General features: G+C 36.6%; 6 protein-coding genes across 6 annotated transcripts; 2 read left to right on the top strand and 4 right to left on the bottom strand.

Moving 5' to 3' along the window:
• The first annotated feature begins 905 nt into the window (after positions 1-905).
• Positions 906-1,721, top strand: B0P05DRAFT_536530 (uncharacterized protein). Its single transcript, XM_051577592.1, has one exon. It carries the CDS (start codon positions 1,169-1,171, stop codon positions 1,697-1,699), a length of 531 nt encoding a protein of 176 aa, XP_051436020.1. The 5' UTR covers positions 906-1,168; the 3' UTR covers positions 1,700-1,721.
• A 1,846-nt stretch (positions 1,722-3,567) lies between these two features.
• Positions 3,568-4,038, bottom strand: B0P05DRAFT_578601 (uncharacterized protein; the record flags this gene model as incomplete). Its single annotated transcript, XM_051581870.1, has 2 exons — positions 3,568-3,708; positions 3,760-4,038. 2 exons carry the CDS (start codon positions 4,036-4,038, stop codon positions 3,568-3,570), a joined length of 420 nt encoding a protein of 139 aa, XP_051436019.1.
• Positions 4,039-4,565: 527 nt separating this feature from the next.
• On the bottom strand, positions 4,566-5,631 carry B0P05DRAFT_603229 (uncharacterized protein). Its single transcript, XM_051583289.1, has 5 exons — positions 5,362-5,631; positions 5,246-5,310; positions 5,064-5,197; positions 4,807-5,031; positions 4,566-4,765 (listed from the first exon to the last, which is right to left on the bottom strand). Exons 1-5 carry the CDS (start codon positions 5,458-5,460, stop codon positions 4,593-4,595), a joined length of 696 nt encoding a protein of 231 aa, XP_051436018.1. The 5' UTR covers positions 5,461-5,631; the 3' UTR covers positions 4,566-4,592.
• Positions 5,632-6,121: 490 nt separating this feature from the next.
• B0P05DRAFT_536522 (uncharacterized protein) lies at positions 6,122-6,876 on the top strand. The gene has a single exon (XM_051577591.1). It carries the CDS (start codon positions 6,226-6,228, stop codon positions 6,718-6,720), a length of 495 nt encoding a protein of 164 aa, XP_051436017.1. The 5' UTR covers positions 6,122-6,225; the 3' UTR covers positions 6,721-6,876.
• A 1,125-nt stretch (positions 6,877-8,001) lies between these two features.
• On the bottom strand, positions 8,002-10,614 carry B0P05DRAFT_467894 (uncharacterized protein; the record flags this gene model as incomplete). Its single annotated transcript, XM_051574400.1, has 10 exons — positions 8,002-8,115; positions 8,164-8,301; positions 8,347-8,496; positions 8,549-8,713; positions 8,758-9,025; positions 9,198-9,708; positions 9,758-10,065; positions 10,216-10,269; positions 10,313-10,477; positions 10,523-10,614. The coding sequence occupies 10 exons, from the start codon at positions 10,612-10,614 to the stop codon at positions 8,002-8,004; spliced, it is 1,965 nt and encodes a 654-aa protein (XP_051436016.1).
• Positions 10,597-12,278, bottom strand: B0P05DRAFT_536508 (beta-lactamase superfamily domain-containing protein). The gene is made up of 6 exons (XM_051577590.1): positions 11,875-12,278; positions 11,765-11,827; positions 11,619-11,720; positions 11,225-11,563; positions 11,082-11,179; positions 10,597-11,039 (listed from the first exon to the last, which is right to left on the bottom strand). Exons 1-6 carry the CDS (start codon positions 12,174-12,176, stop codon positions 10,867-10,869), a joined length of 1,077 nt encoding a protein of 358 aa, XP_051436015.1. The 5' UTR covers positions 12,177-12,278; the 3' UTR covers positions 10,597-10,866.
• Positions 12,279-13,349: the final 1,071 nt, after the last annotated feature.

Raw genomic sequence — 13,349 nt, 5'->3', positions numbered from 1 at the left:
GATTTTGATGCGGTGAGATGGAAAATTGAAGTTGTTCTATTTTAAACCCCAGACATACAATCATTTTGTGTGTATGCATGATGATACTTTCATACGATCAAAAACACTCAAAACCAAAGAGAGCTTGGGTTGACAACTTGGCAAAGTCTATGTAAAGACTAAAGAGAAACTAAGAAACCATAAAAATATTAGTGCATTTACTATAGAAACAAGGATCATAAATGGCTTGTACATCATTGTCGATTGACAGAATCTCTATATTTAACAGAAATTTTTCAACGCTAATTGCCGAGCTAACGATTTCTGAATGATTATTACTTAGATAGGCACAACTTCATCGTCTTTGAACGGAGTCAAGATTCTTGTGATTAAGGAACCACCCTTTGGCATTGAAACAGCTACAAACAGGCTTTTCTGTTCTGACATACAATCTGTCCATCCATTACGATCAGTATTTCCCTTTTTATGCTAGCCACGACATGTTGATTCTCTCCTTTGATTGTCTCAGATGCAATTTATCTTTGATTCTGTCTCAACTCATTATCCAGAATTAAACTAAATTTTCTAAATAAATAGCACCAAAAACAGAAAAGAAGAAAAAGGTGTGCCCGTGATTTTTTAAAAATCTGCCAGGAAATAGTGCAAAATTGAAAGGGAACTCTTAATGCATGTGGCTCGTCTTACGAATCATTTCTAAATGAAATACTAAACAAAGGAGAGGCGCTGCGCTTGTCCTACGTAGCATCTTATTATCGATCTTTTTATACACAGCTAATTATTTCCTTTTTCTCTTAATTAGAATCGAATTCTATACAATTATTAGTTGAATGTTGTACAACATCTAATTATTCTTCGGGGCAAGAAAATTATATATAAACAAGCTATTTTTCTACAATTAAAAAAACAACAAAAAGAAAAACAAGCGTTGATCGCACTCGTTCCCTATTGTATATTATTCCCCCTTTCAATAGCAGGCTATTCTTTACCCCCCCCCCCTTCCCTCAATTTATTTCCAATGAAGTATTCCAACATTTACACCATTTTATTGATCCTCTGTACATCATTCATGACCACAATCGCTGCTCCCCTTGAAAAGCGTGGTCTCAAATCCTGTTACAAAAAAGTACGAATTACTCAATATTGGATTCCTAAAGAAGGAGACAAAGACATGACCAACAATGGCAAGAGAATCACTCTCAATGGCAGTAGAAACAAGTCCCTCAAGACAAGCAATGGTAAACTCATTGCGAAGGTCTCAAAGAACACATATGAAAAATTCCAAATGGAAGGCACTGGTCTTTTAAAATCAGGTGTCATGGTCAACTTGGATAGCGGTAATAATAGTTTTATGAAGCTCAATCGTAAAAAGACCCCTTATGGTCTTGGTTCGAATAGTGACAAATTGACACCTTGGGTTAGCGTGGCAGCCAATGATATCAAGAGGGGTACCAAACTCTATATCAAGGAACTAGATGGTCTCAAATTACCCGACGGCAAAGTGCACAATGGCTGTGTTCGTGTAGATGATCAAAGCTGGAGTTACGGTGGTTGTCAAATTGATTTTTTCGTCTTGCAATTCAGTGCTTATGAGAAATTGACAAACGTGATTCCTGACAGAGTTACTGCTGTTCAGAAACATTGTACAATTAAAAACTATGTGAATAACTCGGTCAAGAAATGGGCCGTTTTAAAGAAATAAAAAAATAAGATTATAAACGGAAATTAGATCTGGGAATGACATGTCTTTTTTTTTTTTTAATTTTCTTTAGCGATTAGGTGTAGGTACTGGGATAGGGATAGCAGTTTTACCAGATGAAAGGCGTCGCGTAGTAGTGCTGGCACTATAGCTTGTTCTTCGTTTACTAGCAGGTTTTTTGTGTTCTACTGGTTTCATAGGTAACACTTTGTGATCTTGAGCAGCGACTTGACAATGAACAGTGTCCATCTCTTTAGGCTTAGTGGGTTCATTTGATCTTGTGCTACGAGTCTCTTTTTGTGTTGCCTTCCTCCCTTGCTCCTTGTATTGTTGACTCTTTCTGTGCAACGCTTTTATGACTGGGTCATTCTCATCGTTGTCATTGTCATTCGATGTCTCCACAGAACTATATGTTTGCATTCTTACAAGTGGATCATCTGCAAATACACCAAGTGATTTAGGCGGTGAAGATGGTTTGATGGGCTCTTTTGAATAATTTTGGTGCATTTTTCTGACAGCTGCGGCAATAGGGTCCTGTTCCGTACTCGTCATTTCTGTCTTCTTTTCTGTAGTTGGGTTGGGTATCACAGGTGTATCAGAAACGACGGGTTTTTCAATGCAAGTTGAGGGTGGTGAATAAGCTTTAGTTTCTGAAATAGACTTCTTTGGTAATATGTTTGTTATTGTCGTACTAGATTGGTTACATTTGGGAACGATGTTTTTGTCTGCCGCAGACTCAAGTTCAGATGGATTCTGACAAAGTTGCTTGTATTTCTGTATCAGTTCTTGTAATAGACCACGTCTCTCTATCAACTCTCGAAGGTGTTCCTTTTTCGACCGTATTTCAGCATCAAGACGCTGGTGTGGTTTGAGCAATGGCTTGTCATGGCTTCTATCTACAGCTAATAGCGTTTCTTCTATTTGGTGTTCAACAGGCGCTGATGCTTGAATATGAGTAAAAGTAGATGGCAACGACGTCCAGACGTGAACAAAACGTGGTTCAGATGGTACTTCTTTTTCTGGCTTTTTGTCTTTTTTCTTTTGTAATGTTCTTTTACGACGAACAGGTTTAGGTGGATTGCTGGATAAAGAGACTGGTGTTAATGGTAGTGGTGATGGTGAAGGTGGTGGAGAAGCACACAATTGAGCTGCGAGTTTTAAGCTCTGTTTAGTCTTGGGATGTATTCGCTTCTCTCTTCGCAATGGCCATTCATGACCAAATATTTTATAATGACGATAACATCTTGCACAGAAAAGATGGCCTTCTGATGTCTTGATAGTATCAAAGTCACTTGCATTTTTACAGCAGTGAGCAGTCTGGACATGGCTGATGTGTGACCTTGCATCTTCAGTATCAGATATGTCTGACTGATCATCAATCCAAGCATAAAACTGATCCATGGCATCGTATTCTCCTTTTGACCAACAAGTGTCAAACAATTTGTCCCTTGGTAATTGTGACTTGGCTTGATCATGACAGATAAACCATAGGTTCATTTCTTTTGAGCGATCACTATCAAAAAAAGCAAAATCAAAGATATCTTGTGCTTCTGGTGGATTTGAAGGATTGTCTGTCAAGACTTGCTTGTCATCTTCTGGACTGAACTGTTTAGATTTTTTGTTAGCTGTGGCTATAAAATAATCTAGACATAAAATTAAACATTGGTTATTCAATAACGCACTCAAAATACCTTTATAATTCACTTGTTTTCTTTTCCGTCCACTTCTTCGTGCACTAGAATCCTCTTCTAACGAGGTTGAGGTGCCAGAAGAAGCTTCTTGTTCTTCTTCATCACTTATTTGAACTGAAAAACTACCCTGTTGAAGCCTACACCACATATATTCAATACAAGAAACCAGGAATGCATGGCTTACCTTTCACAAGAAGAACAACGACATTCACAATTGTCTTCACCAAAATAATGCTCAGCATAAAACACTGTCATTTCCTCTCCACAGGCAATATCACGCTCAATTCTGAATGTAATAGCATTCTGTCCAATCAAGATAAACTATCAACAAATAAGTAAATAACACAAACAAACAAAAAAGAAGACGCGTACTGAACAATTGGCATCACAATCGTGATTCATAAAACGAGCAGGCCCAAGAAAAAGACAAGAACATTTCTTTCGTTGAGATACCATCACACTAAAATCACGTCCTTCACGCTTTAGTTTTGCATCGTCTTCTTCTGTAAGTTCGGCTATAGATCCAAGGCAGTATTTTACTTGTTCCCCTGCTTTCCAATCCTTTGTTGCTACAATACATGCCTCCATTTGGCCTGTATATCGCTTGGTCGAACTCACTTCAAACCCTGCATTTGGCATATACCTATTCATAAAAAAAAACCCCTATCAACACATATAATCAGAACAAACTTGACAATTACATGGCCAAATAACGTTTCATATGTTGAGAGAACTCAAGTGCCTGTTTCTTGGGTAAATCAGATATAAAATCTTTAAAGTAAGGGAACCTGTAATAGAATGATTAGCCTGTCAGATCTAAGACGGTCATCGCTTTCTCTCTCTCTCTCTTTCTAATTCTTTTTCTTTTACTTTGAATTACTCTAAAAAAGCAGCAGCAGCTCGCCGTAAGCCATCACCCATCGTGCTTTTGAACAGATGATTATGTATAACATCAATCACTTTTTGTTCATCAACAGCGGTTCCAACAAAATCACTATTCATTCGCAGCGTGTTGAACCATAGATACAAACTATCCACAAAATAGCTTGCAAGCATATCATCATATCGAGAAAGAACGCTAAAGTCCATGGTTGATGAAAAAAGAAGAGGAAAAAAAAAGAAGACGTGTTAATATTGCCCCCCTCCCCCTTTCCCTCTCTCTTTTTTTTTTAAAACAGCGCGTCTGTGCAAGGTGAAAAACTTTATTAAAGACTTGAGGAAGGTATAATTTTACGATACTTTTCAGTGCGTGTCCAATAAGATTTGAGCGTATCATCTGATGAACCAAATACATTCAATACAGCAGACTCAAATAACTCAGGCTCAAGAGCCTCTAAAAAGACAAGATGGGACATAAAGACAACATCAGCCCAACCAACTAAAGAAAATGAGCAAATAATCCATGCTGCCTAATTTTACCTTGATCACCCGTAATAAATGGGAATTCTTTCAAGAGTTGAACAATGGAAGTCAATCCTTGCTTTAATGAAGCGATATTTGCTTCTCGGTCACCTGCTACTTGTTCCAAAGAAACACCATATTTAGCTTCACGGTCTTCTTTAAACCAGTCTTGGAGTTCTTGAGGACCTACTGATTTATGAATCTTGAGGATGGCCAGCTTAAAAATAGGAAAAAAAGGTTTTGCTCCGAGTATTTTTGGAAGAATCGATGAATACCAATGTTGCCATGAAAAAGACTGTTTTCAGGAAACTCTTTCTCGAGATAGTGTGCAATATTCAATGAATCGTCAATGACTTGCTCATTTTTTGAGTCAATAATAATAGGCACAGTAGGTCTTTTATCTTGTTTACTGTTAGAAATGATTTAGAAACATATATTTGTTTACAAACAACCTTACGTAAGGGAGGGAATAATTGTCTTCATGCTACCAAAGTCAACCCATTTTGTATCATAGGGAATACCCTAACAATATATAAGATAAAATGCGCGTTTTTCTTTTTCTTTTTTGTTTACCTTGACGTTTAAAGCAAAGCGTGTCTTACAAGTATTAGGTGACCATACCAAGCCTGGTTTGGCCAAAAGTTCAAGGTCATAGAAAGTAATACGCGACATAGAGAAAAAAAAAAGAGAGAGAAAAAGAAAATAGCTTTTATGTTCGGATTTGCGGTATTAATTCAATTAATAGTCAAATGTGTGCTGAGGATGTTTGGCTTCTCTTTAAACCATGATTGATTCGATATTGTACAACACCAAGCCTTAAAAACAATTGCTTCTCTCTCTCTCTCTCTCTCTTCTTTTAGGAACACTCCGTTGTTTATGGCTGCAATTTATCCTATGTGTGTGAATTGAAGGTAAAAGAACACACTGTAATAAGAACATTGTAGAATAAAGTGGAAAGAATCAACCTAAGTCAAATCTTGCTAACATGTTTACAGTAGCTATCCTCTTGACATGTTAGCGCCAAAATAATTAAATTGAAATAGACAAAAACTGCTTTACTCTAAGCTTATATCTTCTACAGACTTGATGTCCAACAGTTGGAATTTAAAGTTTAGACTTTGCAATACTTGACGAAGCTATACATGGACAAAATACTTGCATAAAAAGAAAAGAAATATCCCAAAATAAATTCAAAGTGTATCCCAATAACCTTGGGAAATCATGTCTATATTTTTACTATCTTACTCTCACACAGGTTGTTGATAAGATTCCGTTGAGATATCTTATTGGCTGTATCGGATTGCTCACAATCAATTATTGGCTTTTCTTTGCATTTTTGGTTCCTTGAATTTCCGTTGAATTCATGTATTTAAGAAGATCTACATGTACCTCTTTATCATCCCTCACTCCTTTGTCTCCTTCTTTCTTTTTTTTTAAATGTCTTTTTCTCAACTCGTTTTCTTTTCATTAACGCCAGAAGACTCTCCATTGGCATATGAAGACGAGCAAGAAGCCTGTAAATGGATTGATGATTCAGAATGCCAGGAGAACCTATCTCATATTGTCTCTCTTACACCAGAGGAGTCTATTATTGACAAAGATAACCATATACATTCCTTTTATCAACTCTTTTTTGAAGAGCTAGGGTACCTCACTGAAGAACCTGAGCCTATTGATCCTAATAGAGATTATAATCAAGAAGCAAAAGACTTGATGAACCAACGAGACAAGAGAATGCGTCAAAAACATGTTGATCTTTCCCGCTTGCCCTCCTTAGAATCTTCCTCTCAATCAGGGGTCTCTTCTTCTTCTTCCTCTATACACCATGAATCTCATATAGATATCAGATCGCCCTATTACTACATGACTATGCATTGTACAGCTTCACCTTATCACTATGGAGTCAATCATCGCCCCAGTAGAATTCATTAGATTCTTTTTATTACATAATAATAATATACCCTTTTCTCCCTTTTTTTTATGTCGAAAAATATGCCGAGTGTACACAGTTGAAATAAATGATATTCCTTAAAACGAATCAGACAAATAATCTTCCCTTTTATGAATAAACCGTTTACATTATGAAATACAATTGAAACATTTTGATGGAGTAGATATTTTCTAGTTAGAGATTCTTAGAAGAGATACGTCCCAACAAAGAATCCTAAATTGGAATACATCTCAAATTAAAAACACTTCAAATGGACGATATAGAGTAAACAAAAAGTTTTATTTCTGATTTTTGATTAAGCTTGTTTCTCTGTCTGAAAGCAAGATTTTTTTTTTTTTTCGTCGGTTGATTATCGTTTGTTCTAGTCTAGAGTATTTCTCATGGTATTGGTTAATTTTTTGAGATTTCTAGATTGTCTTTAAGTCAAGAGAAGCTAGTGGATACGAATTAGAGCAACAACATGAACTAAGCACTCCAATATTCAATTTAAGTATAAAAAAAAAGAGTATTTCATTGCTTGGCCATGGTTCATAGGTGATATCACACAAAAAAACTGCCATTTATCAAATGTATATGAGTCAAAGACAAATGATTTTGTGAAAAAATCCCTTTCAAAATCAATACATTTATGTCAAAATGGTCGCTCTTTTCTTTTTGGAGTGGAAGGAGCTTTTCTTTAAGCTTTTTATATAGTTTTGATCGTCTGGAATGAAACTAACAATATCATTCTAAATGTTTCCTCTTTACAGCAATGATTCTTCTGTCTAGTACTCGAAATTTCACTATTCACCACCTGCTTTTTCTCTATTTAACACCAACATTCTTATTTCTGTACCAAGTTAAGAGCGATTGAACAGGCTCATATTACAATGCAAATTAGCTGTTTCAGATATGTACTTCATGTTGATGTACTTTTTCTCATAGCCTGATGCTTCAATTGAAGCAATAGGCACAAAGACATGGTTCATTCGTATCTTAATTGCTAATTTTATTTATAGTCAATAGCAGAATAAAGCACATAATAGTTATTATATAGTATTTACTCCATTGAGAGTACGTCTTCTTCATTTTCGGCTGATTTCGCAACAGGACGCTTAAAAGAATAAACGTCGCCTAAAGTTTTAAGTAAAGAGCTCAAAACTGGTTTTGTGAGATCTTCTAACTAGCAAAGATCTGCTTCACTCATATCTTTATTGAAATATTTAGAAAATCCAAAAAGCGATAGCTTCTATGTACCAAGAAAGAGATAGAGTGCTACTTTATTAATAGTTTTCTTTTGCTGCTTTAGCTAATACTTCGTCCGTTCGTTTAATAATGCCCATATGGACAATACGATCACCAGCCATAGCTACTGGATTAGAACTATGTCCAATAACCTAAAGAACGTTTTAAGCTATCTTTCACTCTCTTACAAGTTCATTTACCACGCCTGTACAGGGAGCAAAATATTCTTCTACTACGTTGCCAAACATGTTTTTTATACGTGCAATAACATCTCCTTTTCTGATTAGCGCATTGACGTTGGGATATACTTCTAATATTCCTCCAGTTTTTGTATAAAGCTAGGCAAGATATGAGTCATTATCAACATCATTTTAATCTATTACCCAAAATCCTCTTGAACACAAGACAGTGTGTGAAGGTCCTGTGTGGTCATCGCCCGTTTTGGAAAATCGCAAAGCATCTGATACGTTGACGTCTTTTAACGAGTACATTTCAAAATGGTCCAAAATTCGCATAATACCCATAAATGACCACTATATGCATCATGCTTAGTCTGTATACTATGTCTTCTTGTTTCGTTTTTACCTGAACATAAAGATCTTGAAAGGTTTGTGGATTACCAATTTCGACTGTAATGGCTTTAATGCCTCTTGCAGCCGCAGCAGATCTTAATGTACCATCTTGGCCTGAATTATGCAACAAGATTTGCGGTTGTTGTAATTTAGCCATACTTCCCCCAACATCGTCATTCTGAGACATCATGAATCACCCTTGTCTTATGATTGTGAACTTACCATATCTGCTCTCACGTAGTATGAATTAACTCGACCAAAACTAGCAGTGTGCAAATCAACCATATAATTGAATTGAGAAATAATTTTGCTCATCAGATGATAACAAAAAACCTGAGAGGCATAACCGTCTTCTTTGCCTGGGAATTGACGATTCAAATCACGCCCATCTGCAAATTCTCGTTGAAACTTTAGATAGCCCCAAATGTTGACACAAGGTACGGCTACAACTGTGCCTTTGAGTTTACTGACATCAATCTGAGATATCACTCTAGATTTGAAATTAAGTAAATGAATCAAATATATATATATATATATATACATATATTTACCTGTGAATACATGGTACGCCATTTAATTCATTTCCATGAACAGCTGCAGTAATACCAAGAACAGGTCTATGTATGTTTGAGTTAAGAAACACTATATTTTTTTTTGTTTACCCGTCTTCTTTGCCTCGACAAACAATCACTGGAAGTTTAAGCCATTCACTCAAACCCTGTGTCATCATCTTAATCCAGGCTGTACTGATCGTATTCAAAGGGAAATCATCCACTTCTAGTTTATCTCGAATGACAGGTGGTGGCATTTCTGAATCATCATGCATTAACGCAAAAGCGGGTGGTTCATAAATAGCATCAGGATCAAAGAGTTCAGTATTTAAACTGTCTCTTCTTTTATTTTGATGCGTAGGTCGACGATGCTCAGTGTCTTGAGAAGCATGAATATCCAATAAATTGATCTTGTCTTGTATTTCATTCTGTGCAGTGGGTGCCAGCATAGGTTCCTTCTGTATGGGAACAAGTAGACTGGGACGACGAAGAGAAGGTCTTCTTTGACTGGGTACAATACCTTTATGATCAGGCTCTGATTCGATTGCTTTTGCTTGTTTTTTAGGTAAGATACCACCAAACGTTTTGCCTTCTTCGACCTGAATCATAATGATAGTAGCCTCTATTTTATGTATCTAGCGTGTGTGTATGCTTATAGATGCTATATTTACCTGTTCCAGGAGTAGCAGCCTCGCCATTTTCATCTATTGCGTTTAATAAAATACTGGTAGGACTTGCGTCTTCATCGCGTTCCACAAAAAGTGTTTCACCATGCTTGAGTTCAAATCGTTGTCGATGTGCATGATTTTCATCCAACTTGACACTCACAAACCCCTCTACCACATACACAAGTGCAAACGCACCAAACAACATGTTTTTTCCAGAATCAACATCGCCTTGAAGATCTGTTTCAAAAGAATCGATTTTTTCTATACGTACTTGAGCCTTTCCGAGCTCCCGCTTCAGCATGAATTGCAGGCTTTTGACAGGTGGACTTGATACTTTACATGTGGTGGTCCTATCAAACTATTGGCTGATTGTTTGATTCTCAGCAACTTACCATTCACCTTGCCAAGTATAAGGAAACAAAGGTTGAATTTTAGTAGACGATTCATTGCCTAGATGAGACAAAGAAAGCGTAGGTTTCTTCTTTTGATGTTGACCAGGCAAAAGAACCGTAGTACTAATTATTGTTAAAACGATATTCATGCATCATGAGTGTTTACCAATCATATCCGGGAAAAACAGAGAAACTACAATTGGCTTGCATAAGGTTCGTACTAAACCTCCAAAAGAATTCATCCTTGACAAAATTCTTATCAGGTGGATAGATAGCAATCTCATCCGTGATGCCTAGACCATTTTTCCAATTTTGAGATTTATAATCATGCCTGTTTATTTTATCAATTTATTTTTCTTGTTTCTTTACCACTTACTCTGGCCGAAGTATAGCGGCTTGAATAAGACTAGGATCAGGTGATTCGGATTGAAAAAGAGATTGCTCTTTATTGCCTAGTGTATCGTTCATGATAAAGAAAGCAAAAAGGAAAATATAAGAAATAAAAAGGAATTTTTTTTTTTTAAAAAAAAAGAACAAGTGTCATCAAATAACAAATCATGCCGTGGTCGTAGTGAAACTTCCACCCAATGGGAGAACACTAAAATCCGTTTTATCAAGTCCACGTTGAATCAAGGCAGATTCTAGACGCTTTGGTGGGTCTTGTACTGCTTCGTCTGTAAGGACATAAGTGCCCCAATGAATAGCAATCTGATATTTAATTTAGTAGATTGTTTGTCGAATATCAAGACTTACTGAATGTTTGCTCTTGACATCTTTATGAAGATCCACAGCGTCTTCAGGAGAGCAATGGACAGCGGACATAAACCATCGAGGCGAATAAGCACCAATGGGTATGCATGCCAAATCAAAAGGACCTATTTTATCTCCAATTTCTAAACAAATAAATCATCTTGATATAACAAACGAAAGACTACCTTTGAAAGCAGGACAATGAGGAAGTGTATCTAGATATTCGTAATTGTATTCCTCTTCAGGTTTAGTAGTAGCAGGAATTGAACGGTAACCCGTATCACTAACAGAATAAGTATGCTATCACTTTCTTGATTTTTTTTTTTACCCTGCGAAAAACACTTTTCCACTGACTGTTGTATCCTTGTTTAATCCTTCTACACACCAAGATGCCCAAAGTGACTTGTCTTTGTCAAACAACCCTCTTCCAGATTGATGTTGACTAGGTGTACATGTAAATCTGATCTCTGAATCCTGTTCTTTTTCCAATTGCTTTTTTAACACGACACTATCCCACCAATCCAGTTCAATAATACGATCGTTTCCTTGACTGTCTACTTGACTTGATAGGTCCAATAATTTCTTGTTACCTAAAGGCACACAAAATTTACAATCAGGGTATAATTTATCAATTTCATGCAGCGTATTTTGATCCATATGGTCATAACTAAAGTAAGCCACTCCATTGTCAGTCCATAAATTATAATTCATTCTTTCCTTACTGGTTATGAGAAATAACAACAGCATCAATCTTGGGCAATTGATCTAATTGACACGGTGCTTCAGTGTATCGTTTAGGCCCCATAAATTGTACAGGAGCACACCTTGTTATAATGAATAACATAATTATCACTATTCTAATATTTACCTTTGTGAAAAGATGGGATCAAACAAGATATTGAATCCTTTGATCTGTACAAGTATACAGGCACTAGGTAACATAAATAACCACATTTATATATATATAAATTTGCTTACTGTCCCAACCAAGTAGCGATAATATCATTCTTTTGCTGTTGTTGTTGTTTCTTGAGCAAATCCCAATCCACGCTTACTTTTTCAGGTAAATCTACAGCACGAATTCTTTTTTCTGTTCCACTTATGTCCATTGTATAAAACATTTTAGCCACAGAACCTAAGCCAAAAGGAGTAAATGAAGCCCAAGGATTCTTGAACCTATTGTTATCATGATGTGGTTTCTTAGTTTCCGAGTACACCTTGGGTGTCATTGAAAGAAACACAGTAGTGGGTATAAATACAGATAAAGAACGACGAATCATAAAGAAAAAAAAAACTCGAGTCGGATGAATTCTTATGTTTTCCGGAATCCTATTTATCCATGCTTGCCAAATAAAGACAAAAGGTATACGTGTACACCAAACGGAAAAATTATTCGCGCATTTCTGAAAAAAAGATGTGCGTACTTTTAAAAAAATAAATCGCACAGAAAAAAAAGAAAATTTAGCGTAGTATTTGAAAAAAAATTAGCATATTCAACAGAAAAAAAATGGCGTAGTTTTCCAGCTCTTTTTTTCAACATTTTATTACGAAAATGAATAACATTATTTTTGAAGACGGGTTAGGAAACCAACATGACATTGAAGGAAACGAAGTTGTAGAGTTTGAAATGGAAATTGACAACGAGATGTATCCAGTCGAAAGCGTAACAGACTACGATAGATACACAGATTTAAAGCCTCTCGAGAAAGGGATCGAAAAGAAAGCTGAGTTACCTGCAGAGCTGAACAAAAGCATATAAGCACTACAAGGATGCTGAAAAAGAAAATTTTTTTTTCTTGTCGAAGAAAAAGGGATGAGTGTTCGTGCTGCTGCCTTGGCCCTCAACATTAATGTTCGAACAGCACAAGGCTGGGTAGCCAAGAACAACAAAGATCCTCAGGAGTATATCCAAAGGGCTACAGGCAGTGGAAGACCTGTAGGCAGACCGCCCATTTTAACTGATGAGCACAGAGATTTCATGATCGAATGGGCAGACGAGAACACAAATTCCGTTACATTGGACGACATGCTTGACGTATTGACAGAAAAATTTGGCAAACTCGATATCAGCAAAAGCGGTTTCAACAAGTTTGTCAAGGATAAGTGTAAGATTACCTTCAAGCAGGCTCGTTTCCAAGCTTTCGAGAGAAACAGCCCTGAAAAAATCGAAGAGCGCTATCAGTGGGTGAAGAGATGGATGAAAACAGATATGGACTTCACTAGCAACTGTGTGTTCATTGACGAAGCTGCTTTCCATATCAACCTTAAGAGAAATTTCTCTTGGTCCAAAGAAGGCGAGCGTGCGAGCGTGAAAGTGCCCAAAACAAGAGCAAAAACTACTACCATTTTGGGTGCCATCTCGCCTTTTGGTGTTGTTAACATTAGTGTAAGAAGACCAAGAGCATTACCCTCATCAAAGAAAAGAAAAGCAGCAGGAGGTTTGAATGCAAAAG

This window comes from Gilbertella persicaria (assembly GCF_025201335.1).
Source record: "Gilbertella persicaria strain CBS 190.32 chromosome Unknown B0P05scaffold_14, whole genome shotgun sequence".
Classification (NCBI taxonomy): Eukaryota; Fungi; Mucoromycota; class Mucoromycetes; order Mucorales; family Choanephoraceae; genus Gilbertella; species Gilbertella persicaria.
The sequence above is the reverse complement of the archived record's forward strand: the minus strand, read 5'-3'. Positions and strand labels throughout refer to the sequence as shown.

Excerpts from the sequence above, each read along its gene's own strand:
- B0P05DRAFT_536530 (XM_051577592.1), top strand. The coding sequence starts at position 1,169 with ATGACCAACAATGGCAAGAGAATCACTCTCAATGGCAGTAGAAACAAG.
- B0P05DRAFT_536508 (XM_051577590.1), bottom strand. The coding sequence starts at position 12,176 with ATGATTCGTCGTTCTTTATCTGTATTTATACCCACTACTGTGTTTCTT. Across the intron at positions 11,721-11,764 it reads GATCCCATCTTTTCACAAAG|GTGTGCTCCTGTACAATTTA; the intron begins GTAAATATTAGA and ends CATTATAACAAG. Across the intron at positions 11,040-11,081 it reads TCATTGTCCTGCTTTCAAAG|AAATTGGAGATAAAATAGGT; the intron begins GTAGTCTTTCGT and ends TTATTTGTTTAG.
- B0P05DRAFT_536522 (XM_051577591.1), top strand. The coding sequence starts at position 6,226 with ATGTCTTTTTCTCAACTCGTTTTCTTTTCATTAACGCCAGAAGACTCT.
- B0P05DRAFT_603229 (XM_051583289.1), bottom strand. The coding sequence starts at position 5,460 with ATGTCGCGTATTACTTTCTATGACCTTGAACTTTTGGCCAAACCAGGC. Across the intron at positions 5,198-5,245 it reads ACAATTATTCCCTCCCTTAC|TAAACAAGATAAAAGACCTA; the intron begins GTAAGGTTGTTT and ends CATTTCTAACAG. Across the intron at positions 4,766-4,806 it reads ATTTATTACGGGTGATCAAG|TTGGTTGGGCTGATGTTGTC; the intron begins GTAAAATTAGGC and ends CATTTTCTTTAG.